Source organism: Symphalangus syndactylus, chromosome 6 (genome assembly GCF_028878055.3).
Source record: "Symphalangus syndactylus isolate Jambi chromosome 6, NHGRI_mSymSyn1-v2.1_pri, whole genome shotgun sequence".
In the NCBI taxonomy this organism is placed as follows: domain Eukaryota; kingdom Metazoa; phylum Chordata; class Mammalia; order Primates; family Hylobatidae; genus Symphalangus; species Symphalangus syndactylus.
Genome location: NC_072428.2, coordinates 116,472,015 through 116,499,943, shown reverse-complemented (window position 1 = coordinate 116,499,943; position 27,929 = coordinate 116,472,015). Strand labels below are relative to the sequence as shown.

The 27,929-nt window shown below is 35.8% G+C and overlaps 1 protein-coding gene across 10 annotated transcripts in view; it reads left to right on the top strand.

The window, feature by feature from the left end:
- GRM8 (glutamate metabotropic receptor 8) overlaps window positions 1-27,929 on the top strand; it is an 845,179-nt gene that overhangs the window by 743,949 nt on the left and 73,301 nt on the right. For 9 of the 10 annotated variants that reach the window (XM_055283870.2, XM_063642236.1, XM_055283871.2 and 6 more), the window contains one exon: window positions 4,820-5,755. In XM_055283870.2, the coding sequence (XP_055139845.1) occupies window positions 4,820-5,755 (936 nt within the window). Of the gene's footprint in view, window positions 1-4,819; window positions 5,756-9,051; window positions 9,239-27,929 lie in introns of those variants that run through there. The other variant, XM_063642238.1, reaches the window with a different exon arrangement.

The window sequence follows — 27,929 nt, the reverse complement described above, 5'->3', positions numbered from 1 at the left end:
TGGTTTAAAAATAATCATTAGTGTCTCTGGAAGTAATTGCACATGCAGTCTTCCATTACTTAAGTCAGGCATGTTGAGTTTTGAATATCGAGGTGTCAAACTAGTCAACAAAATAATTATTAACACTATGCTTACATATAGAGCAAGAGGAAATGTGTTAAGAATGGTATGACTAAGTATCAGTTATCTGTAAACATTGTATTTAAAATTTTCCCACATCCTGTATATGGTAAGCACATTAAGAAAGATACCACTTGATATTTAGGAAAAACATTGTATTAGAGATATTAGATTGAGAGTTCTGTAATGAATACTGAAAATTATTAATTATAATGGGGCTTTTAGTTGTTCAATATGCTTGTAATCCTTTCTTCAGGAGTTATTAAAACTATACAGAAGAAAATTATTCTATAAAAATTATATTCTTTTTAAAGAGTTTATAAAACAGTACTCCTGGTTGACTTTTCTGAAAAGATTGAAAATTTAAAAATGTAAGCACACTCACCCAGAAACTTTGGTTTCATGATTCTTTGTGTATTTGTCTGCAATAATAACAGGATTTGACAACAGAAACCAGCTGATGACTTACATTTTCTGAAATGCACTGGATTGAAACCTATTGAATGAATCACTATTGGTAAACATTGTCAAGATAAGAATGGGCCATTGTTTTGTCCCTGGAAGATCTATCTATATAACTATCCTCCATTTGTTATACCATGTATTTTAGACTGAAAACGTCTTAATAACAGAATACCAAAGGTGAGGAAGGCAAATTTTAAAAATATATGGTTAAGGCATCTCTTTATACCTATAATGAAAGATGGTATAATTTGTTAATATAGCAATAAACAGGGTTGAGTAATCTTTGTTTATGCTTTGTAACAGTTGTGGAAATTAGGCAGTTGTCATTTACTTTCAAATAGTGGTTTTTTTTGGTTTGTTTGTTTGTTTTTTTGACGGAGTCTTGCTCTGTCACCCAGGCTGGAGTGCAGTGGCGTGATCTCAGCTCACTGCAAGCTCCGCCTCCCGGGTTCACACCATTCTCCTGCCTCAGCCTCCCAAGTAGCTGGGACTACAGGCACCTGCCACCACACCCGGCTAATTTTTTTGTATTTTTAGAAGAGACAAGGTTTCACTGTGTTGGCCAGGATGGTCTTGATCTCCTGACCTCGTGATCCGCCAGCCTCGGCCTCCCAAAGTGCTGGGATTACACGCTTGAGCCACCACATCCAACCCAAATAGTGTTGGTTTTAATCATCATTTAGCAACTATGTAAAATAAGTTGTTAGTCTCAAATATTCCTGTATTTGTAAGATCCTTGTTCAAGCATTTGTTATTTGTCCTTTCTTGAAGTGGATACTAGTTGGTTTTCAGACTTTAGCTATGAAATCAATTCACAGCATAGTTTAACATAGATTCCTTGATGAAAATGAAGTCATGCATATTTAGCATGTATATTTAACATATGTGTTAAATCATAATCTATAAACTATAACATTACAGTCTCCTTTATAATACAAGTTACACATATTGCTTAATTTTTTTTACTTAAAGAAAATTCATAGCTGTTAATAAACTGGTATTTTTCATATTCTTATAACTTTAATTTATGAAAAACGTTTTTTCACTGGTTCAAAACATTAAAAATTATCAAGGAAAATTTCACATTTAGCTTATAATGATAAATAGTTATCCTATGTAATGAAACTTATCTAGTATAGGTACATTTCTTTTTTAACACGTCTTATGTTCTTCTGAGAAGTAAAGCATATTGAGAATTAAAGCTTCCGACATGTGGTTAGAGAAACTGACCTTTAAGGTTTCTTGAAGTTTAATGTTTCCAATATTTTTTTTGCTGTTTTTCATTTTTTGTTTTTGTTTTGTTTTGTGTTTTTGAGCAGGAACATTGTAAATCTATGGAAGTTCCCCAAAAAATGCAATTTTGTTTCTACAGTAATTAGCTTTTAAATATAACCTTAAAAAAATGTATTTTCTTATCTTATAAGAGTCCATTAGGTTGTAAAGTTAATTCCTGAAGCACCCAGTGGAGCATTTCATTTTTTTTCTCAGTATTTTTGAAAGAAATCACTGTGTGCTTCCATTTACCTTTATTTCTTTCTTCCTACAATCTTATAAGTAAATAAAATATAATATTTTCAAGTCGTTAAAACCTAATAAGAAACTAGAGGGTTATAATGGATTATATTTCCTTTGTGGTGAGCTGACAGGATAGATCTAATAGTCTCAAATGCCCTGATGACATATGACAGATGAAGTAGCATCTACTTTCTCAAGGAAGGATGTCTGAAATTAAAGACACAAAGTCTCTACTCTACCTTGAGGAGATTCGACAGCCCTCTAAAATGATAGAGCTTGAAGACTACAGTTCTCTGGCCTCAACCATTCACCCTAGATTCAAGAAAGGAAAGCATTCTTAAGTAATCTTTCATGAGAACAATTTCAGTCACCTGATGGTCAGAGAGTAAACCACCATAAGAATGATGAAGGAATATTGCTAAAGCTACATACTTCGGGCTGCTTTGGAAGTATACAGTCACTGTCCCTGGGTGTGCCTTCTGGATAGATAGCTACACTGACATTAAAATGAAAGTGGCCACCAAGTAGCTAAGTTTAATTTGAGCTGCATTCATTTTCTGTTGTTGCAGAACAAATAACTCCAAAATGTAGCAGTTTAAAACAATAAACATCATCTCACAACATTTCTGTAGATCAGAAATTCAGGAACAGGTTAGCTGTGTTTTCCTGGCTCAGGGTCTTTCATGAGGTTGTATTCAAAATGTCATTCAGATGTCACCTGAAGGCTTGACTGGAGCCACGTGATGACTTTCTGGGTGGCTCCTTCACATGCATGGGAAGTTGGTGCTTGTTGTGGGCAGGAGGCCTCCATTCTTTCCACAGGGCTGCTGAGAGTTTTCATGATAAGGTAGGAGGGACTTGGCTCTGGAGGTGGGACTTGGACACTGGACCAAACTGAGGACTAGCTAAAACAGGGACAGAACAGAAGCAGCTTCCCGTAAGACATGCCCACCATTGCCATGGCAGTTACAGCCTCTTTCCATGGCAATGACCTGCAACCCGGTAGTTATTACCTTTTTCCTAGAAATTTCTGCATAATCCACCCCTTACTCTGCATGAATTGAAAGTAGGTATAAACACGATTGCAGAACTTGCCTGAGCTGCTGCTCTCTGCCTGTAGGGTAACTCTGCCCTGCAGGAACAGTCATGGAGCTACCGCCATCAGCTTGCCCTTGAATTCTTTCCTGGGTGAAGCCAAGAATTCTGGCAGGCTTGGTCCCACTTTGGGGCTCGTCTGTCCTGCATCAGTGACACTGGAGTGCTTCCACTCGAGTGAATTATCCCGCAGAGAGCAAGGCCGAAACCAAAATGCCTTTTATGACCTGGCCTCAGAAGAGACATATCATCATTTCTGGAATATACTATTGTTTACACAGACTAGCCCTATTCAAAGTGGGAGGGGGCCACAGGAGTACATCAATTTTCAGAAGTGAGGTTATTGGGGGCCACAGTGGGGACTGACTACCACAGAGTATAGTAATTCTTTTGGATTATTAGTAAAGGCGAACTTATGAAAATAAGTTGTTCTTTTTTTCTGAAACATTCCTTCATCTCCCTTTTCTGTGCCTCTTGAGTACCCTCTGTTTCCATATCCCAGTACTTCCAAGCTGTCTCCTTATTCCTCAGGGATCTGCTGTGGTGCCTTTTCCATCCTTTCTCCCTCATGAATTCAACAAATATGTATTGAGGGCAAATTGTGTGCCAGTCACTGTTTGTTCACACCAGTGAAAAAATTACCCACTTCATAGAGCTTACCTTTTGTAGTAGCTGCTTTTCATAGTAAGTGGTCTCCTGTCATCCGTAATTTTCAGTTTTGTCCTATTAGCATTCTGCTAAAATTACTGTATGTCTAATAAGAAAAACAAATTCAAGGTCAGAGATCAATGATTGGCACTGTCTCTTTCACAAACTGCTTGTATCTCGATTAGAGTTATGCTATGATTTAACCTGAAAGCATAAGGTCGAATTTTAAGGCCCTGAAGCAGATACTAAGCAAAGTAGGGAAAATCTCATTTCTACTAATTTCCCTGCTTTAAATCACCACAGGGCCACTTTCGTTCAGTAAAAAAACAGTACCATCAAGTTATCTCATTCTGCATGGTGTTTTGCACAACATGGAAATGCAAGACTGAAGAAAAAAAGGATATTCCAAGCCTAAACAGGGGCAAAACACATTAATATAGTTATCTCCATGAACACATGAGGAAAGTCAAAGATTACAGTAACTCATTTTGCCATTTCCTTTCAAAATTGATGCAGTGTGGTTTGAATTTCCCTAAGTATGGTAGAAAGACATGGATCATCTTTTATATATGTTTATATCCTGACCCAGGGTTTCAGGGATTCTGGCATTTATATTTGTGATTAACTCTAAAGCATCTTTCTACGGGGCTTCTTATGATTATTTTGTATTTTATTTTTTTAGTTTTAAAACTGTTTTGACCAATAAATCTCTCTCCAGATGTCACATTGGTCAGCATTGAGGAGGTAAATGGAAACTAATGACATTCATCAAGTTGATGAGGTGAATGATATATTGGATCCAGTCACTTAACACTTTCATAAAGTCAATATAAGGGAAAAAAAAAACTAGACTCTTATTATGGTAAACTGTATTTGTACTGTCAGCATTCTATGATTTATTACAAACCCGTGGCTAGGATTAGGATATTATAAATGGGGGAAAAATGGAAGGCTCATTAATTTTTTATACTCACAGGTGGAAGACATGCAGTGGGCTCATAGAGAACATACTCACCCGGCGTCTGTCTGCAGCCTGCCGTGTAAGCCGGGGGAGAGGAAGAAAACGGTGAAAGGGGTTCCTTGCTGCTGGCACTGTGAACGCTGTGAAGGTTACAACTACCAGGTGGATGAGCTGTCCTGTGAACTTTGCCCTCTGGATCAGAGACCCAACATGAACCGCACAGGCTGCCAGCTTATCCCCATCATCAAATTGGAGTGGCATTCTCCCTGGGCTGTGGTGCCTGTGTTTGTTGCAATATTGGGAATCATCGCCACCACCTTTGTGATCGTGACCTTTGTCCGCTATAATGACACACCTATCGTGAGGGCCTCAGGACGCGAACTTAGTTACGTGCTCCTAACAGGGATTTTTCTCTGTTATTCAATCACCTTTTTAATGATTGCAGCACCAGATACAATCATATGCTCCTTCCGACGGATCTTCCTAGGACTTGGCATGTGTTTCAGCTATGCAGCCCTTCTGACCAAAACAAACCGTATCCACCGAATATTTGAGCAGGGGAAGAAATCTGTCACAGCACCCAAGTTTATTAGTCCAGCGTCTCAGCTGGTGATCACCTTCAGCCTCATCTCCGTCCAGCTCCTTGGAGTGTTTGTCTGGTTTGTTGTGGATCCCCCCCATATCATCATTGACTATGGAGAGCAGCGGACACTAGATCCAGAGAAGGCCAGGGGAGTGCTCAAGTGTGACATTTCTGATCTCTCACTCATTTGTTCACTTGGATACAGTATCCTCTTGATGGTCACTTGTACTGTTTATGCCATTAAAACGAGAGGTGTCCCAGAGACTTTCAATGAAGCCAAACCTATTGGATTTACCATGTATACCACCTGCATCATTTGGTTAGCTTTCATCCCCATCTTTTTTGGTACAGCCCAGTCAGCAGAAAAGGTAAGTAGAAGGAAATGCACTTGACAACATTTTCCTGGATTTAACATCTTCTTTTAGGATGCTTTTCCTCCTTTTATTTGGTTCACTTATATTCTCTAAAGATGCTTCAGTCTGTGCTAGTCTTACTTAGCATTCATATATATATATATATATATATATCTGTCCATCAAGGTCACATTGCTTTAAATTTGTGTTGACAAAGCCTGATTTGCCATGAAAAACACTTTAATGTGTCCTCCTTGGCAAGGTTGAAGATTGACAAAGCTCACATCACTTTCTGAGTCTCCTTTCCCAGCTCTGCTATCTGCTAACATTACTGTTCTTTTCCAAATGTTAATTAAAAGAGGAAGGAAGAAAGGGCAGACGTGGTTCACAGGGGTGAGCTGTCCCCGAGATATGCCACTGCATGATAAATGCCTTCTTTTCTGTTTTATGTAACTCTGGGATAAAGCCATTGCTTGGTAATTATGATGATTTTAGTCATGGAAGCAGAGTTTATAGTGAAATAATCACACACACATACAAAAACTGAATAGCTTCGTTCAGTCTGAACCATCTTACTATTTCTTCTCAGTCCCCATTCTTGTTAGTTTTTCATATGTGGAAATTGATGATGAGGGTAAAGAAGGCAACCATGGACAATTATATAAAGCAGCTTATAAATTTTAGAAGGCAAAGATCAATGGACTCCCCCAAAGTAATTTCTTTTGTCAGTAATCTCTTGTTAATGTTTTCCACATACAATACTGCTGGTAAAGAATACCTGTATAGGAAGGGAGTGTTTGCTGAGTTGGATGTTGTAGTTGTATGTACAGAAAAGCAGAGAACTAAGGGAACTCTGAATTCCACTTTTCGGGTAGTGGGATGGAGATAAACCAGCTTGAAAAACAGAGGAGAATGCTGTCTTTCTGTAATGATAGCCCTTCTGCCCTGATGGGCATGTGAGAGAGTCCTTTCAGAGTGAGGACTTGATTGTTCCATCCTCTGACACCAGAAATTGTGAGAAAAATGAAATGTCCTGGGGTAATTACATTTCCCAGGCTATAACATTCCAAGGAGGTTCTGCATGACCCAGCAGAAAATCCCAGCAAATTCACAGAAAATTTCCACAACAACGGGACAGAAAGCTCATTAGTATGAGTATTCATCCCTTCCTCAGTCAATGTGGCCTTCAACTATTTTTGGACAAATAATGTACTTCAGCAAACTTGCTGCTGAAGAGAATAAACTTGTGATTCTATTAAATAGGTTTTTTGAAGGAAATTTTTAAAAAATAACCATTTTCTCTCAGAACAATAACATTGCAGAGTTGTAGATGCCCCCTGAGGAGCAGTGATGAAGATGATAAGAATTTCACAGTGAAATGGACACATGAATATGCCAGAGGATGGAGGTTGCCCTGTGTTGCTGAGACTGTGGGAGGTGTTCATTCATTTGAAAACTTGGGGGTTATGCATGATTTTATGGGTGTCTATATAGCTATGCCTAAGCAGATATGATTGAGTGTGGCTAGCAAAATTCCTTTTTCTTTCTTAGCTTTCTGAAATCAAACTAAATCTAAGAAGCACACTGAAAGACACATTATAAAATATGTTAATGGATTCATTTTGTATTTATAATATAGTTGAATGTGAAAAGGGCTAAATAAATCAATTAAGAAATGCTAACTCTAGGAATTTTGAGAATATTTTAGAGTCCACAAATTATTTAGTCATAGAAATGTTGAATTTAAGTTAGCTCTACATCAAGGGCTATCATATTATAAATAGCTAAGATTTTGGTACTGAGGTACTTCACATTATAAAATTTTGTGTTACCCTAAATCTACATCTGAAAATTTGCTACCTGCTATTCTCTGTCCAAGTTTCTTTTACTATTCAAGACAATACATAAAATGATTGACAAGCCTGGGAAACATAACAAGACCCTATCGCTACAATAATAAAAATAAAAAATTAGCCAGGCATGGTGTTGTGCACCTGTAGTCCAAGCTATTCAGGAGGCTGAGGCAGCAGGGATTGCTTGAGCCCAGGAGTTCAAGGTTATGGTGAGATAGGATCATGCCACTGCACTACAGGCTGGGAAGCAGAGTGAGACCTGGTCTCTACCAAAAAATAAATAAATAAATGCTGGAGAATGTTTATGTTTTCACATTGCTTAAATTATTGACATGAATATTAAAAATGAACAAAACTTGTATATCTCTATAAGGAGGCTTTAAATGTTGTATTGACCTTGGAGGACCAAAGAGCTGGTCAGTCCTCCATTTTCATTTGTACTGTTCAGACAATCAGCCCCATGTTATCAACTTGAATTGTTTACTACAGCTAGCTAGCGCACACGTCCATTAACCCAGCAGCTCCTTATTGAGCATTGTGTCCTGCCTTGAACTAATTATTGAGCCCATGCCAGTCGGCTTCCCTGATCCTTCTTTGCAAGGCTGAGTCTGGCTCCCAGCCCATGCTTTCCTGATGCCTGCCGGCACCAGCAAGGTGCCAGGCTCAAAATCAGAAAAAGATCAGGCTCAAGGGCAGGGGAAGATGGTGAGGGGTCAGATCTGTGATGAGAAAGCAAACAATAGAACTGTGCATTCTGCAACTGTGCGTTGGTGACACCGAATTTACAACATGTAGAAGAGCAAAATGTCTTCCAGTATGCATTTAATTGTTTCTTCTCAGAATAACGTCAGAGAATGCATCGAACCATACAGGTCTCTCTGAAATTACAAGTAGCAGGAATAACAACTAAACTTAGTTGAAAAGTTTAGACAGATGTTTTGGAAAACATTTGGGTAAAATCAAGTTATAAAGGGACACGTAGCAGTTATGAAGACAGATAGCTTTCTGAAGTGCCTTTATTCAATGATATATCATTTAACTTCCCCACATTCCTTTGTCCTCTGTTTTTGAATGAATCATTTTGAATGAATCAAGATGAATCATTTTTCCCAATAGATTTTAATAACATCGTTTGTAGCTACTGCTGAATTCAACTAAATTATGGTATAAATGCACCTTTTGTTTCCCTATAGAAAAGTGGTGTGAAGGAAGGGTAGACCATTGAGGCATGGCCACACAATAACACAAACTCACATAATTGTACTGAAAAGAGAAAAAAATTAAAATGTAATTAACTTAATAGTCAGGAGAAGTATCCTTAGGGATGGTAAGGGGCTGTAAGGATGGCAGAAATCTCTAAAACATATTTTATCATCCTTAATTGGGCTCATAAAATCGAGATAATCAGACAAGGGTTATGACACTGTCAACCTCCAATGAGCACTCTGCTTCTTCTAGAGCATCCGATGGAAACAAGACTAAACACCCTCAAAGTGGAAAAGAAAATAAAACTCAAAAAGGCAAAAAAAGAAAAGAAAAGAAAAAACCTCCAATAAATCTCAAACCAGCTTTTCTTCCAGGGGCCTCAGGATGCATAGCAGCTTAAGTCAGAAACCTGGTTGTCACCTTAGACTCCTCCCTCTACTCACTCCTGCCCCTTTATTTCCTCTTCTCACTTTTAAAAGTCATCGTTATTGTGGACAATAAGCAATGTCTGTCTGAATGAATATGTCTCTTAACATATAGCTCTTCTTATAGTCCATTCTCAATAAATGCCTATTCAATGAGCTAATATTAATGATATAATAATATAAATGCATATTTGTGATTTAAGTTAGACTATAGCACAATGGGAATCTTCTGTATGCATCTTATTGTATTCTCCATTATAACAATTTTTTTCTGAAAAAAATGGTTTCCCATTTAATGATGGGTCATGTAGATTTTTTTTCTAAAAAGTTGTCATTATCACTTATTCTCAAATAGGACTACTACATGTTTAAAGAGAAGAGCAAGCAAGAATTATTTAAAGGAGGGCAGTAGAAATGATTATCAGTATCCACATTGTATGTTTGTAATCGTTAATCACTGCATATAACTATCTTAGGCTATCTGTTGGTAAACTATATACCATTTTCTTTCTTTCTTTTTTTTTTTTTTTTTTTTTTTTTTTTTTTTTTTTTTTGAGATTAAGTCTTGCTCTGTTGCCCAGGCTGGAGTGCAGTGGCGCCATCCTGGCTCATTGCAACCTCTGCCTCCCAGGTTCAAGCGATTCTCTTGCCTCAGCCTCTCAAGTAGCTAGGATTACAGATGTGCACCACTATGCCCAGCGAATTTTGTATTTTTAGTAGAGATGGGGTTTCACCATGTTGGCCAGGCTGGTCTTGAACTCCTGACCTCAAGTGATCCACCCGCCTCAGCCTCCCAAAGTGCTGGGATTACAGGCATGAGCCACCATGCTCGGCCAACTATATACCATTTTCTTTCCTTGTCAGTTCACAGTCATTTGAAGCAGATCCTTTTGAACGGTGTCACATTACAGAACTATTTAATGTATTGTGGTCGATTTTTTGTGGACAAGATCAATTATACCAGACTGTTGCAATCTGCTCTGGAAAGGGGAAGTAAATTTTAAAAAGACTGGAAAAGAAAGCATTTATGTGGCCTCATTTATGCTCTTAGTTTAAATGATATGCTTGTGAAGATTCAGAGGAAACATGGAATTCTCATGTAGGGCCCATGCAGGCAGGACTGCCAAATGGCTCTCCTAGGGAATGCTGCCTTATATAAGTTTTTGTTTTTGTTTTTATTTTTTTCTGATTGTGCTACATATTATTCCTGCAGAAAATTACGAACTTTAACATTTAGAGGAATTCTTTTGGGGGAAGCCATCTTCTTTGATAGCACAAATAAAATTTGCTCAGTGAATCTTTTTAGATTACACATCCAACTTTTGGGGGTTCTGAGGAAGCTGTGGGGCTGAAGATTACTTAATTTAAGTGTTGATTATCAGTGACATTGTGGTATTTTTCAATTGAAATTGAGTTTACAAACAGTTTGAATTCTCTGCCCAAATTACAATAATGTATGCAACTAGACCATTGGATACTCAGGCTGGGAACTTACAGCTAGAGCTAACACATCGAAATGGTTCAGCTTTCTGAATACGATTGAAAAATCCTGAGGTACTAGATTTGATTAAGACTGAAATGTGAATATTTTCAGAGTCATAGCGACCATGACTTTATGTTAAAATGCTTTAGGAGAATATCATATACACAAACCTAATCTTTTCTATACAGACAGAAACTTAATGACACCCAGGACTGTTGATAATACAGAATGTAGTCACTGATTTACTTATTATGATTTTGTAGGACATTTTTTATGCTTTAGTAGATGCTTATCTCTCATGGAACATACAGGGTGCCAGGAAGAACAGATTGCAAGCAAACAGTTCCTTTTGGCTGTAACCACATATATATATATTTTTTTATGTTGAGAAATGTAAAAGAAAAATCTAAATGTGGTATCATATGGGTTAGTACCACCTACCTTAAGGTGTGGAAAAAATATTTAACCAAGTATTAATATATATTCCGGGCTATCTAAAATAAATTCGAAACAGATTTATTTGAATAATTAAAAGAAATATATAAAAATAAATTTAACCTGGTTTCTGGTTCAAGATAATGGCTGGCACAAAGACACATGTATGTCCTCCATCTAAGGTAACAATTAAATGACAAAAATAATGAGATTTTAAAAAAGAAAACTAGAAGGAAAGGAGAAAGGGAGAGAGAATGAGAGGAAGCCATTATATTGTTAGAACCAACGTTTGGTAAAACTGAGAAACTCTCAGGAAGTAAAAGCCAGTTGGGTCTGATTTATGGAGAAATTCAAAGAAGGGAAGCACAACCCAAGATGCATACATGGTTCTTACTATAAAAGTCCCAGATAATTTCCAAACCTAAAGTCAACATAAAGTCCTGAAGCAGGCATCAGAGTGACCATTAGGGAAATATTTAAAGAACTGCATTTCAGGAGATATGGGCCAGCTGGGCTTCTCATTTCCCCTTTCTGCTCCAACCTTAATGTAGAAAGAGTTCCAGTTAAAAGAAAGAACTCTTAAAAAATGGGAATTATGTGAGGACAGAGGACTTCTGTACCTATAAGGCACTGAGAGAAAAAGAGCAGAATTGGAAGTGATTTTATTTCAGATATGGCCAGGGGGAATAGGAAATACAGCTCTACCTAGGATAAGAATATAAGTTTCTCAACTCTTACAACAGGTTTCTCCTGGGGTAAGTTCCAGGCTGCTTGCTTGCCAATATCCATGCATCTTTAAGAGAAGCGAGCCAGGTAAAACAATCACTAAACTCACAAGTTCATAGTCAGCCCTCTCAAACAAAGAAAACAGGCCCCACCAGTAATCTTTGTCACGCAGCCTGGCCCTCCCATTATAATTCTACATCAACAGCTAAGGATGGAAGGATAACTGCAGAAAACCCAGAGCAGAATTTTGAAACACTAAAAAAGAAACAAAACAGCATTAACTGACTCAAACAAACAAACAAACAAACAAAAAACAAAAACACAATCCCACAGGTAATTCAGGAAATATAAGAAAATGTTCTTAAAAAAACACAATTTTAACTAGCATTTTAAGAGTGAATCAAGAAAATATTGAACACATACCCATACACACACATGCAAGTGGCTATGGAAAATATCAGTCAGGGAATAAGCATATGATCCCAGAAATTAAAATTATGAATGTGAAAATAAAAAGCTGAACAGATGTGCTGAAACATAGAACCAGAGCAGAGATCTAGAGGGCAAAATAAAAGTCAGAACCAGAAAGAAAAGCGAAAAAGAGGAAAATATGAGGAAGAGTTAAGACATGTTGAGCATAAATGCAAGATCCCAATATATATCTAATAAACATCCTAGAAGAGGAAACAGAGACAAAGAATGGAAATAATCTAAATACAAAAACAAAACAGAAGGAAGATTTCACAACTGAAGAAAGGAAATTCTTAAAATTGAAAAAATGGAAAGGGCCAAACATCTTAGTAGATTTTCACTAATTGACAGAAAATTCTAGGAACTTTTAGAAGGGAAAAAAAGATACCCACAAAGAATGAACATCAGATCTCATGTGCCTGCTTGAATTCTAAACAGAATTGAGCAAAGTCTTTCTTGAGGGAGCAGTGTTTTAAACTTAAAATTCTATAGCCAACCAAACTATCAATCCATGTTAGGCTAAAAATGTAAATGGCCCAGAAAATCTGATGCCTACATATCTACATATGAATTATCCAAAAAAAGCATGTCAGATATGAGACAGTAAGGCAGTGGCAATCACATATGATCACATATGATAGAAGGATTATTTTAAACTTTTTTTTTTTAACTCGAGAAAGGATATATTAGACCCTGGTGGTTAATATATTCACTATATAGTCATATATATCCATAATCCTTTAAAAGCCAGGATTTTAATAATTATGCTTACTCCTTTTCTGCAAGTCCAGTCATGCTACTTGAATGAATCTGAAGGGAATAATATTTAGTAGCTATAATATAGTAATTGCTTTTTGAATTGGTATTATATTGTTAGAAGGAATCTAGAAACAGAATAGAGAAGTATTATCTACTAATGTAAATAATGTAAATATTATACAAACAAATATACAAATAAATATTATCTGCTAATGTGAGTAATGTAAATATTATACAAACTCTCTAAGTAAAAAATAGTAATATAACTTTAAAAAATTGAGGGGTCTGGCCGGGCATGGTGGCTTATGCCTGTAATGCCAGCACTTTGGGAGGTCGAGGTGGGCAAATCGCTGAGGCCAGGAGTTCTAGACCAGCTTGGCCAACCTGGCGATACCCTATCTCTACTAAAAATACAAAAATTAGCCTGGCATGATGGTAGGTGCCTGTAATCCCACCTACTCTGAAGCCTGTGGCAGGAGAATCACTTGAACCGGGAGATGGAGGCTGCAGTGAGCTGAGATTGTGCCCACTGCACTCCAGCCTGGGTGATAGAGTGAGACTCTTTCCAAAAAAAAAAAAAAAAATAAACAAAAATTGAGACGTCTGTGAAAAGGGACGATAGAGAGGGGACTTGTGCAAACACTAAATCACTCTTCTTTTTCTGTGAGTAGCCAATAGATACAATCTAAAATTGGTAACTCAAGCGATATGAGTGCATTCTTTACACAACAGGAAAAACAAAACAAAAAAACATTCAAACTCATTAATTCTATAGAATGAGATCAGGAGATGGAAGATTATTCAAGTGTGAATCACTGCATACAGAAGAATTTAAGTGAAAGTCTCAAGAAAAACTTTTCTAAGACAACATAAAGGTATATTTTCATATTAGGAGCTTTTGATATATAATAAATTTTTAAAGAAAATCTTTTAGATGCAGAAATGGATGAATGATTTTGAATTTGTAAAATGACTCGAAATCTTTGGTTGACACAAATCCTTTTTGAACATCGTCTTCTTTAGGTTTAATACAATTGCTAAATAAATACTTTTCAATGGCCACAATTTAAGTGTCAGCTTATAGCTGATGATGGCATTTCATCAAAAATATTTGTTAAATGTTTGCTTCATGCAAAAACCTTTGTTTGGTATTCAGAATAATGCAAAAATGAATAAGAAGTCATCAAATTTTTAAGGGTCAAGTCAGGGGATAATACCAAGCGCAGAGGTGACTGGTCAAGGCAGAGTAAGATAATGGAGGTGAAGTTCACAGTATGAGGTCTTGGGACCAGGGATGGTGAAGGGATGAAGAAACTCTCCATGAAGGAAATGGGAATTTAAAAAGGCCTGAAGGAAAGAAACAGGTGCAAACGGCCTTCTAGACAATAGAAATAGTGGGTTTACACTTTCAGAAAAGGGAAAGTCGAGCATTGTTTGTAAAACCTGTGACCAAAAACCTGTTTTAAGTTTAGGAAAGCCACAAGGAGAACTGGGAGGCCACATATTCCTTTTTTCCTTGTTAAAAACACACCTTTTCCACTGAAAAAGTATTTTCCAGTGTGGGTGAAAAATTATACGGTTGCTATAAAATAAGGATAGTCAGATAATTGGGAGTCATTTTATGAAGGGATTTAAGCCATGTTTGTACTTCATTTGCTAGGGATTTGAGTATATTTATTCTTTTTGAGCATGAATATGTTCTCGGTGCCATTATATTTTGTGAAATTTCTCTGCCAGTGGAGAGTCTGAAGAGTTGCAGGGGATGTGGATAAGAAAAAATAAAATAACAAGTTTGTTGAGGAAATCCAGGCAAGAAATATTGGGGGCTTGACATGTGGCAGTGGAAGTGGAAAGAAGAGGACTCCTTTCAATTTGAATTAGGAACAGAAGACAATGGAAAATGAGATGTTTGCAGTTTATGGCATATGATTTTGCTTGTAATGTGCAACCTTCTTTGGGGCTGCTACAAGGGTTCTACCCAATTGGACTTCAAGGAAGAGTCATAGCCTTCTCTCTGGTCTGGACTAAAAGAGCAAACCATTTTTTAAATGGCTAATGACTGCATCTAGACAAGTATGGAGAAGAATATTTGGGCTCAAAATAGTGAAAATTGGGTAAAAATCAATTTGTGTGGATAAAAGCAAAAGTAAAGATACACAGCATGAGTATCTGGTAGATTATGATTTTGAGTAAACAAATCTGCTAAATAATGGGGAAACGAATTTTGATAGTTGAAATAAAAGGCACACTCTTTAGAAATAAAAGCCAAATTATTTGTAAATGATGCATCCAATTTAAATATATAATCACCAGTTTATTATATAAATTTGAAAGTTAAATGGATTTTATATTACAATGTGCTTGGGCAAATTTTAGAGTAATCCTTATTTTTACTACTTGTCATGGTCATGACCAAATTCACTAAATATTTTTTTCTTTACCACAACTCAGTTTTGTGTAATTTTGAGTGCCTTGCATATAAAATCAGAATTAGTCAATTTTCAATTATCCTGTTGTTTTTCTTTAAAATCATTTTTTAAAGTAATATGTTGAGTCCATAAGGTAATCCGCAGGATTCTGTATTTTGGCAGTGTTTTGAATCCTGTTAACAGGGACTAGTTTTCAACTAATCAAATAGCATCCACACTAATTGTAGGTTTTGTGGGATTTTAGAAAAGGAATTAAGGTTACCATTTTGAAAAAAAAAAAGTTCAAAAATTGCAATCAGTTGAATATTTTCACTTGGAATTTTAGACTCTGTATGTTATTTGTTCAGTCAAGTGTATCTTGGGAAGAATACCAAGAAATGTATTTTCTTTTGTTGGCTTAAATCCTATAGAATACAGCTTCCTCTATAACCTTTTTGAATATATACTGAGACTCAAATTACACACACGTATGTACTTATAGCTTCTGTAGAAGATTTCATGTTCTCAGATGAGATTAAATGTCATATGTTTCTCCTGGCAGCTGCTTTCTCTAAAATCCTCATATACTCAAATTGAATTGAATAGAAAATAGTATTGGTAGATTGTGAGCCTGTCATAAACCCTTAAAGTGTTTACATCAGCAGGCAGCTTATCACTGTAGCGCTGTCCTTTCTTCAACAAAACATTTTCCCCATGCTAAAATGTCCAATCAAATGGCAATTTATCGAACACTTGGTTACACTGCCTATTTATTGTTAAGAACCGACAATAACAAGCACGAAATAATTACATTCGAAATGCAAAAGAAGAATATGTGTAGAAGATGGCAAGAAGACTAGCAATGAGTAAAGGGAGTCACTGCCATAGGATTATAATGTACATGTCTCCAAAGAAGGCCCTCAAATTAGCTATTTCCACCTCTGTTATTATTTTATATATTTTTTATGTATAGCACAGGCATAGATTGGTGATTGCTAATATGTCCTCATTTTATATCTTCCCCTCCCCTGCACTCTGGGAAACCACATTGCTTTGAATCTTTTTGTTTCTTTGTGTTCTTTATCTCATCTTCCTTCTGTTCAAGTTGCCCCTGATTTTGGCCTTTCTCCCAGGCACTATTCCCTTGACGTTCTCATCATTCACATATCTCCTGCTAGAAAAGCTGCATTCATGCTTTCCTCACTGCTTTCTTAATCTCTGCCCTTTTACATCTTCAAAAATGTGAACTAAAACAATCCAAAACTGGGATCGGAAAGCCATCCAAAACCCAAGTTGTGAAATTAAGCTATCTAAAACCCCAAATGTATCATATTTAAAATGGTCACTATTCATTGAACGTCTCCTATCGTGCCAAAAACCAGGTAATATTATTTATATTTAAACCATTTTTTTCTCTAAACTTCTTTTTAGAATAATAAAAACTTCTTTTTAGAAGTTTAGAGAAAAGAAGTTAGACTTCTTTTTAGACTTCTTTCTTCCCCTATTTAGACTCTGTCAACAAATTACAGTGTTTGTTTGAAATTTCTCCTAGATCTATGTTTTTCCTTCTCATTTCCAAGGTCAAATCTCCTTTTGTCCATAGGTCTCAGGCTTAAAACCTACCTTATGTTTCTGTGTTATGCTCAGTGTCTATTTTATTTCCTCCTTTCTGTATCAACATTATCTCTGTCTTTCAGAGATCCAGACTTGGAAGTTGACACTGACTTCTCTTCTTTTTACCCTGTTTAGACTCTGTCAACAAATTGTAGTGTTTGTTTGAAATTTCTCCTAGATCTATTTTTTTCCTTCTCACTTCCAAGGTCAAATCTCTAGTCCACATCTGGGTGGAATCTGTTTAATTGTAAGATGCTCTTATTTTAGAAAAAGCTTGCTAGCTACGTAAGCACTGATCACTGTACTCGAAAGTGACTTCCAGATTTTTGCCATAAAGTTCTTGCACAACACTTCTTCTTTGTCACTTCTTTTAGATGAGATCGGGCACGTTCAGGGTGGTATGGCTGTAGACCGCCACTTCTTTTATAGTTACTCAATCAGTCCATTTTTGTTTTAACACCGTCATTCTGCTGCATACTAACAGCACTGTTTGAGCCAGAAGTGGCCTGCCATCATGGAGCTTGAATTCTGTAGAAGAGACTTCTTTAAAGGGATAATTTAGTTACTCAGTAAAAATTGCTATGTGTACTCTCAATGGTGCTATTAAGGGTTCTTAAAGTAAAATTAATTCCTATTGACCATTAGCTCAAATCCAAACTTTCCAAACTTTGTCTTTGTTAATACCACTTTCATTTTGTTATACCACTCTTCATTTCAGTGAAACCAATTTTCTTAGGAAATCAACTAATCCTTGAAATCATCCTTATTAATACAAGTTCTAAACACGTATGTGTTCTATCTGGATGTCTGTTATTTTACATTTCCAGATTTGTGTTCTGTGTTGTTCTTCAGTTATTTATGCAACTATGGTTGTATTTCCATTCAGTGATTCCTCAGGAAGAGATCATTATAATTCTTGTGCATTCTTCCCAACTCTCACTTCTTGCTAGCCCCACAAAGTGCTTCGCAACTAGTTTTGAAGTACAAAGTTTTTGTTGAAATTGATAAAAAGAAAAGAAAAAAGGATAAATATTTTTAAGCCAATTCTGAGTTAATGTGTTCCAAAAAGTGAGTTAAAGTTAAAAGTAAAGGAAATGATTGGCCTGGTAGATAAGAAATTGAGATTCTTGTCTCATTAAAATCTCTGTGGCCTTGATTAAGGAAGTTATCTTCTCTGAATCTTTGTCCTCTTACCTCAAGTAAGGTGAAAACTTGACTATGTAGTCTCTAAGGGTCTGTTTAATTCTAAGATGCTCTTATTTTAGTAAAAAAAAAATGCCAGCTACGTAAGAAATGGTCAACTACTCAGAGGCATGACCTAATTTTTAAGCAAATGCACATGAAGATTATTATGCATATTCAGTGAGGGATGCAAATGAATGCAGGAAGCATTTTAGAAGATAAATGTACTTAAGGTGGATTATTGGTCTCATAAACCTTAATCAAGCACATTTACATCAACATAGCATGATACAAATGTATGATCCAGAATCTGAATTACTTTTCCAAAGAGCCCTATGGGGTATCTATTGATACCATATGTTTAAGTTTAGAGCTAGGCAGAAAGAGGAAGAAGACACTCAGTACTCAGTACTTTACATTAATTTATAAATTTCTTGCTCTCTGTTTGCAAAAATAAAAATATAGCCCACAGCAGACACCTCTCAGTATATCAGATTTTGCTAGTTGAACATTACCTAACTTTTCTGTGGCTCATTCTACTTCTCATTATTTTTTGTTTGTCATTCAAAATGTTTTTCCTCTTATGGAAATACATAAGTCACAAGCTGGAAGACTGATGTGACCCCAGAAATTAGTGTGTAAAGTAATCTCTTATTAGAAACTGATTTTTTATTTCTCTTGACATTAGTGAGTTCCTTATCCTCTTCTACTACATTTTCCTTATACTGCCAGTTAATGTAGTATCATAAATTGCTCTGCCTCAATGGCCAAAAAAGAGGGAAGGACACTGTGTCTACTAAGCAGTCCTGTCATGAAAAATTGTAAAGTGTTGGTGACAAGAACCAGTTAAGTTCCCTTGTATGTCTTTTTCTCTTGACTCTTCCTATGGAACCTAAGAAAAAGCCAGTGCTTTAAAGTACTTCTGTAATTGGGAACAAGAAAAGCTGTAATTTTCTTAAAAATAAATTCATGATAAATTCATCATTCAAATATGGAAATGATATAGGTGACGAGTTCTCTTCCTTTGGTTAAAATCCTATGGGGCAATCTATCTAAAATAATTATTTCCCTTAGACTGGAAATCTTCAAAAGCAGTTGCTTTTCTCCAGAATCTTAATTCCGCAAACTCTTATGCCATTATCTAGGAGCCCTATGAAGATATTAGTGCAAGTTGAAAAAAGTTTTGATTATTTTGAAAAATAAAGGCCATATTCACAACACACATAATATTTTATATAATCAATTCTAACTGATCACAATGTGTGATCGTTACAAACTTTACACTATTTAACATAACAACTTGAGCAATTAAATCACATTCAGTTTAATTGCATGGAGGCAGCATGGTATACTGTTTCAAAGCATGGATGTAGAGACTAGATGCTTGACACGAATTGTGGTTTGGGCATGTACTAAGTGATGTGGCATATATTCCCACTCTAAGCCTCAGCTCGTGTCTGTAAAATGGGGATAAAAACAATGCTTAGCACATAGGATTGGTTTGAGTATTGACTAAGACTCCTGCTTCTTCTTACTCATGTGTTGGTAATGGTGATGAACGTGAGATGGCGATTCTTCATTTGCCATGCAGACCAACCTAAATCCCTTTGGCATTCTCTAAACTCTGCTTTCCCTACTTTTGTGCTGATGCATTTGGTCACTTGAGAAATGTTAAGTTTATATTCTTGTTATGTAAATCTGCTCTAACTATAGTAATTATAAGCATTGTATTCTTCTGGTGTAAAACTGGCCCTAAACAGACACAAAATGTTTCATATTTTCATGTGATTTAATGGAATTGAGCCCAATTATTTAATATCAATTACTAAATTGCTTTGTATTTAAAGTAAAATTATTTTTATGACCGTAATATGACTCTAAGTAGAAAGAGATATGTTATAACATGATTTGTTTATAAGACTTTTTTTTCTATTCTCCACACTCTAATAACATAGTCTGTCAAGAAATCTTTGAATATGTGTTTTTTTTAAAAGAATTCATATATTTGCAATATTTGATTAAAAAGCATAAACAATTTATTTTCTGGAGGAAGACAACCATAGTATTTTGATGTGAAATTCACTTTGAGATAATTTTGGAACATATCTTAGATAAAGTAAGATATATACAAGTCACAGTATTTTTCAATTTGATCCACTCATACTATGAATTCCTAAATCATGGCTTATTTCTCAAATTGCCTCCCATGTTCTCTTTCTTAGAATATTACAGTAATTTAAAGCTGTGCCACATAATCAGGTATTATACCAAAGGGGTCTCTTTCTTGCTGCTATCCTACCGGAAGCATACTTTCTGTCAAGAAAACATAGATGCTTGCTTAGTTTAATTTCATTCAATAGCAGCATGCTTCTTTCTGATTTCTGTTAGCCAAATATTTATTTTGAGTCATTTAAAATTCTGAAAAAAACAAAAAAAAAAACAAAAAAAAAACACTTCAGCTTCTATTTGAAACCATTCCAACACCAACTGCATTTGTATTTGGGTCTCAGTTCTCCATAAGAGGTCTTAACAGATGATCCCACAAATTCTTTTTCAGTTCTCCAGAGGAACAGTGTTCAGAGTTTCCTAGGTTAGGGTTGCTAGACTTATGAAATAGAAATGCAGATGTTACGTTAAATTTTAATTTCAGATAAACAATGGATAATTATTTTGTGTAAATATGTCCTACACAATATTTCTGACATCCTAAAATATAATTATCTGAAAATCAAATGTAACTGGATGTCCTGTATTATATCCCGCAACTTTATTCTAGGATAATGACACCAGATTGATAAGATGAATCATAAACAACAAACAAAAAGTTGGAATACTGAAATACTTGCTATAAGAATTTAGTAAAATTCTACAAATACATTTAAGGCACAAAAACATTAATTAATTATGCAAATATTGTTTAAATTACAAGAAAAATATATAAAGTAGACCAATGTTCCTTGAATAGATGACATAAAATTCAACAGTTAATAGTTGTGTTAAGCAGAATAAAGGCCTCTGAAAGATGTGAACATTCTAATCACCAGAACCTGTGAATATAATAAATGTCAAAAAAGAATTAAGGTAATAGATGGAATCAAGGCTGCTGATCAACTGACCTTAAAATAAGGAGATTATCCTAGATTACCTGGTTGTGTCTCAAACATGGAAGAAGGAGGCAGAAGAAGGAGGCAGAAGAGTCTGTAGTGCGACCTGAGACTCAACTTGCCATTGCTGGCTTTGAAGATGGAAGGGGCCATGAGCCAAGGAATGCAGAAAGCAGCCTCTAAAAGTTGAACAAGGTGAGAACACAGATTGCCCCCCTAAGGCCTCCAAAAGCAATGCAATCTTGCTGCTAATTTGATTTTAGCCAAGTGAGACCCATTTCCAACTTTTGACTCCAAAACTGCAGGGCAGTAACTTTGTGTTGTTTTAGGCTGCTGAGTTTCTGGTAATTTTGTTACAACAGCAATAGGAAACTTATACAGTAAGTAAATACTGTGTACATTATTGATATAGATGACTTTTTGTATAATTTTTTACTGTTTTTAGACAGGACATACAATTCCTTAAGATTATCTTATAATAATGATGATTTTAAAAATGTGTTTAATCTTAAACATTTTTCAAAGGATATGAAAGTACAATTTGAAACATGACATATTAAGCTGATATACTACACATTAAGCATGCTGATTCACATTTGATCACATGTATAGTAAATGAAGATATATAACTTTGAAGAAAACTTTCAAGCCAATTTCAATTATTATATGTGGTGAGATTAAGATACAGCCATTGCAAAAACGAAACAAAATCCAAAATATAAGTCAAATAAAAGTTGTATATTTTACATACCCCCTGACACACACACTTATATCAGACACTCATATAATAAATATGGGAGACTTTCATATAATAATTTTAAAGAAAAATAGATTATAAGGATTGTAATATGTAATTATAATAATTTAATAAGTGTACTATTGCTAGTACAATACAAATTGAGTTTGCTAGCTCATTTTTAAACTCTAGAAGGAAATTCCTATGAAACATTCAATGAAATACTAAAAAATTCTTAGAATCTGGTTGATACAGAAATATTAACCCTTCCAAATAATATTTAGAATTTTAATTAGTACAATGAGAATGGTAATGAACAATGCCTAGAGATATACATTTCCTCTAAAATGTATTATCTAAATGTATATTCTTATTCATTTCTATATACACTTTTTATTTAATTTTATAAGAATTGATCTTTTCTCAGGTGTAAAATGTTTTAAAGTCATATTCAAAGTTCCTCTTGCCATGTGTTACCTTCCTGTATTCCTGGTCTTATATAGTTTTGTATTCTCTGTCCTCAAGGTGTTGAGTAAAAGCTTAGAGAAAGAGAAGAATACACATGCTAATGCATACTTTGACCACAGTTATACAAAGATCATTTCATAAATATTCACCCATTTTCCTGATAGTAAAACTTAGTTTCATGGAATTTGTAGTTGTAAAACTGGGATTTAAACACAAGTTTGGTTTTGAAGCCTAAAGTCTCCAAAGTCCAAATTGTTTAAGCCATACCCACTGCTTCATTTTAAGCATTCACTACAGCTTTATTGAACTAGGCTCCTATAAAACCACATAGAAATTGGATGCATCCTCCTTCATATGGAGTAATATCAGATTTCTTGTTGGTATCCCAATTGCAAGTCAATGGGAGAAACAAAAACAGATGGACCACAACTCCAGCATCTGCTGACTTGCTGGGGCTATTTAAGTCACTAAATGCTCATCTCCGTAGGCACTGGGATACTTATTTTCCTCATCTCTGTGTTTCCTGCACCCAGCACTGTGCTTGACAATATAATAGGTAAGCAGGATATTTTATATGAAGAAATGAACAAATGCCTGATTGCACAAATAAGGCTGAGTCTGTTCTCTCTACTTTGTTTCTTTTTAGAACCTGATGACTAAAATTTTGTTCTTGAAACACCTAAAAAGAACTCCAATAAAAAGCTACATGTAGGCAGTTTTCATTTATGAAGAGAGGGTAATTCAGTGTTTGGTAGTATACACCTCTGATTATAATCAATTTGGAATCAGTATTTAATCTATTTAGGTTGATGGAGAATTTATAATATGGACAAGCAGGTCTCTAAGTCCTCCTTCTCTTACTACCCATGTTCTCAGCATTTCTAATCTCTATTTCATAACCTAAAAAACAGGTTTCACCTGAGTTCAGTCCTACTTACCTAAGGATAAAAGTAAGGAGAAAGGAGAGAGGTGATAATGAAGGGAAATGTATGCTGTGTCAGCATGGTGATAACAGACAGTAGGGCAACCGGAAGTGGAGAATAAGCTGACATTGTGCCAACAGTGTTAGCAAAGACTGGAAAGTGGCTATGTGGACAAGTTTCTTCCAGCTGCATAATGCAGATTTGCTAGTGCCCCACTGAACTTCTAAGAAGTCCTGGTTTAAGATACTAACATTAGCTAGAGCCAGTGATGGAAATGAAAGCTATCTAGTTTAACTATCCTGAGTTTCACCAGCCTTTGGTGAAATATCCATGTAGTGTTTGCTGTTTTTATCACTACACGTGCTTGTCCTGGGATTCTTAAAAAAAAATACCCAAAAGGTCAGTTAAGAGGAACACACACATTGATTCTAAACAATATGATCTTACTGCAGGTTTTAAAGCATATGGATTTTAGAAATTGTTTCCATGGCTCTTTTTTTAAAAAAAAAACAAGAGCTTTATTTCTTAATTGACAGACTTTGGTACAACATATTAGACCAATTTTTAAAGACTTATTTTTAAAAGCCTACAGAGAAAATAATTCCATTGTCTGAAACATAAAAGAATCCAGAAAACTGGTAATGATAGGAAAACTCTAGGCTTTTTATAATTGACATTTTGAAACAAAAGGATATATTGGCTCTGCCATTTGTAGCTTTTGGTGTTGTGGTCCGTGAAAATAATGGTCTGTCTTCAATCTATCAAGTCACAGACAATGAGCTATATTCTGGATTTTGTTGGTGTCTGAATTTTTTCCTGCCTAAGAGATGGCCCCAGCAACAGCACCTATTTCCAGGGCACTTCCCTTCCTGATGGAATAAAGACATTTTGGAGTGAAATAAACTCAAGCAGGTGTAGCAATTCCAAGCCATTCATCTCAGCACTATTCCCAAATCTCTCCAGTCAACCTCATATGCATGGTTTGGATGGTCAGGATAAACATTTTCTTATTCTTTGATTTCGCTTTTGAAGGAGTGCTGAGGCAGCCTGGAAATGTCCAAAGCCTCTTATACTTGTGTTTCAGCTGTAGATTATGATGTCTGTGGAGCTTGTATCCCAAGCTGGGGGCATCAGGCAGAGCCACAGCCTAGGATTTGGAGCAGATACTGGATGGTTCAATTTTATACCGTAGAGGGATTGATGGTGTGAGCAATAACGGGGAGGCCACAAGAGGCTGCAGCACCATTTGTTGAGAGGTCAGGTATCGAGAGTGTGGCTCAGACTGGCATACGGCACCTTGTTAACCACGTTCTCCTACCAGGAAATATGGGATCTCATTTGAATCAACCTATCGGGGAATAATATGGAGGTCTGTTCTGAGCCTGTAGGGAATCTGCACAAAGTAGCCACCAGCACAGTTAATAATGGGATTGCCTGGGAACTATCTCTTTTCAGCCATAGCTGAATATACCAGTTGATCAGGTCAATCTTATTCTTTAACTTCCTCTGGGGAGGTATACAGTGAGTTGAAGACCACAATGGCCAATTTTCATCCTATCTGCTGGGGGAGAAGGGAAACAGATCTGAATTGCTATGTTTCTCATCCTCCAATACTGGTTATTAATCTATATGCAGAAAATGCCTTTCTTAACTTTTCATTTCTGTAGAGTTATCAAGATCCTTAGTTTTGAGACTCAGCTTCTTATACTGGCTAATTCTCTGCCTTTTCAGGACTTAAAAGTTTGTTTTAACTCAGTCTTCTATGCGTTCAACTTTCCTTTAGATCCAACCCCACATATGATTTTGCAACTAATTTATTTTACTTTTATTTATTTTTTGGCCTTTTTGGCATTCTTGTGGACTTTATAACTCACAGCCAAACTCTAGAGATTTCCCATTGGATCTCTCATCACTTTAACATTTAGAGTTTTACCAAATTGGCTGAAGAATTATTTCCAGCAGTAACCATACATATTTTTTCGACAGTTTTCTAAATTCACATTGGTGCATTCCTTGGCCTTTGTACCACATTTAAATTCCTAATTTTCCTAGTACTTGATCTGATTAACACACTATTAACACAGTCATTCATTGAAGCACATGCTCTTCATCTCCTTGGTGGTAACTTTCCTGTGGTAGCTAGCCTTATGATAACTTGCCTCCAATGGGATAAAAGACATAACCCATAGAGTCACCCTCATCACGATTGACCTTGGAGGGAGAATGATTTGAAAACCACAAGAGGTATATAAAATTGCCATGTTGTCTACAGATTTGTTGAGGATGTTTTTATTCTAAAATTCTCAAGGAGTTGTATTGCTGAGATGATATAATTCAAATTAACTTTCCTTCAGTCATGTCAAAGTTCATTATATTCATGACTTACTCAGCCTCAGAAGCTGTTGGAATTTGACACAGGTGTAAACCAGAAGTGGTGGGTGATCATACCATAGCAGACCATAATACACAGCACAGCCCTGAAATTTTCACTGAGCTTCATCTTAGTGAGTCTCCCAACTACGTGAAGACCATGGGATAGCTGTTACTGGCAGTACTGATCTCCCTACAACCCACTACCTGCTTATAGATATCTCCATAGAGAAAAAGAAAAGGCAGACTTCTCAATATATAGATAAGTATGAATTGTAAGAATATCCTCAGATGGCTTCTTACCTGTCTGCTTCACCAACACACTTTGACCATGGCTATGTAAGAGCCAGGTTTGGAGGATGTGGTGCTAATGAGTCCAAGGCCACTGGTTAAATCTCCATGTAGCTCTATTGCAAGCCCTCAAGCTAGTTATCTCTAAAGACTGACTTCTAATTTTGGTCAAAATATTTCACAAGTAAATTTGGCCAATGTCACATGGAGGGCAGTGAAGGAATATGTGCAGAGTACATTGTCAGCACTGAGAGAGCTCTTAAAAGACACTGAGTCCAATTACTAAAAAATGATGTTAACCAATGCATCAGTTCAGATGATGCCTAAATGCCTCCAGTAACTAGAAGCTCTTTATCTTCCAAGCTAATGTATAACATAGTTGGCAGCAATGACTGTAAGTTGCTCCTTAAGTCAAGTTAAAATATATCTCTTTTTAAATATACCAAATGGAGCCATAAAAACAATCTAACCCTCTTCCACGTGGCAATCAATCAATTCGTTACATATTTGAGTGTAGCCACCGTGGTTCTTTGAAATTTATTTTCACTTTAAACATGCTTATTTCCTTCAAAAGTCCTTCAGATATTTGGTTTTTTCCATTTTAAATGTTCAATAAATCCATCTTGAAATCTTTGACAAGAATGAAGCAGAAGATGCCAAGAGATATTGGAATAGCACAGGTCAGTTCTCTCAGGGAACTAGATTAGATAGCTCTCTTAATGAATACTACGATCACATCATCTTTTATTTGGAAGCCGTATCAACTCTTAAATCATATTGAGCTCAGTTTTTTTTTTTTTTTTTTGCTAAAACCTATGTGTTTTTAAAGTGTACTTCTGCTGAGCCATGGATAGTGTCCAATGTCATTTGTATACTTTTTTAAAGCTTATAAAATATTGCTGTATTATTTAAGAAAGAACTTAGAAAAGTCTGCTTTCTGCCAAAAGAAATGTGCAGCTACAGATAAAAAGCATGCTGCAACTTTGTGATCATGTTAGGAATACCTCATTCATATCCTTCTTCCCAGAGGGAACTCAGTATTGCTACAGGTGCATGTCATCTGGACTTGCAGACAATTTTACCTTTCTTTCTAATAGACATCATGTGTGCATGTATGTGTATGTGCTTAAAGCTTCCTCTCCTGGTATTGCCAGAATGACAACAATGGGAATAATTGTCCTAATTTTTATTTGCATCTATGAAGTTCTGTTTCTCACTTGTTATCATCACAATTTTATTTTATTTATTACCTATGTCCTATGTGTAGAGGTGTCTGAGGTCATTTAGGACATTTTCTGCCCTTTTCTCCGGTGTTTTTTCATAAATGTCTAGGTACCACGATGAACTGTGCAATTAGATGGTCCTGATTTCAAATTTTATCGCTATCATTTGTTAGCTCTGAGAATTTTAGCAAGATTTAAATCAATTAAGTCTCATTTAAAAAAATCTGTGTATTGGAAGTGATAATTGCCTACCTCAAAGGGATACTGGGGCATTGAATCAGATATCTTCAAGTGCCTGGGATATAGTAAGCATTCACTTATTTGTAATAATACTTTTATTATTACTTTGTTTTAATGTGCTTTCTACACTGTATTTGTCTTCATAATGTGCTCAATTTGTAATTTATTTCACAACTTAATGTGGGCTTTTATTCATCTCTCCTCTCCATGTTCAATTTATTTATGTGCATATCAGCCATTACCTGGACAAATGTAAACTTTCTGAATCCCAA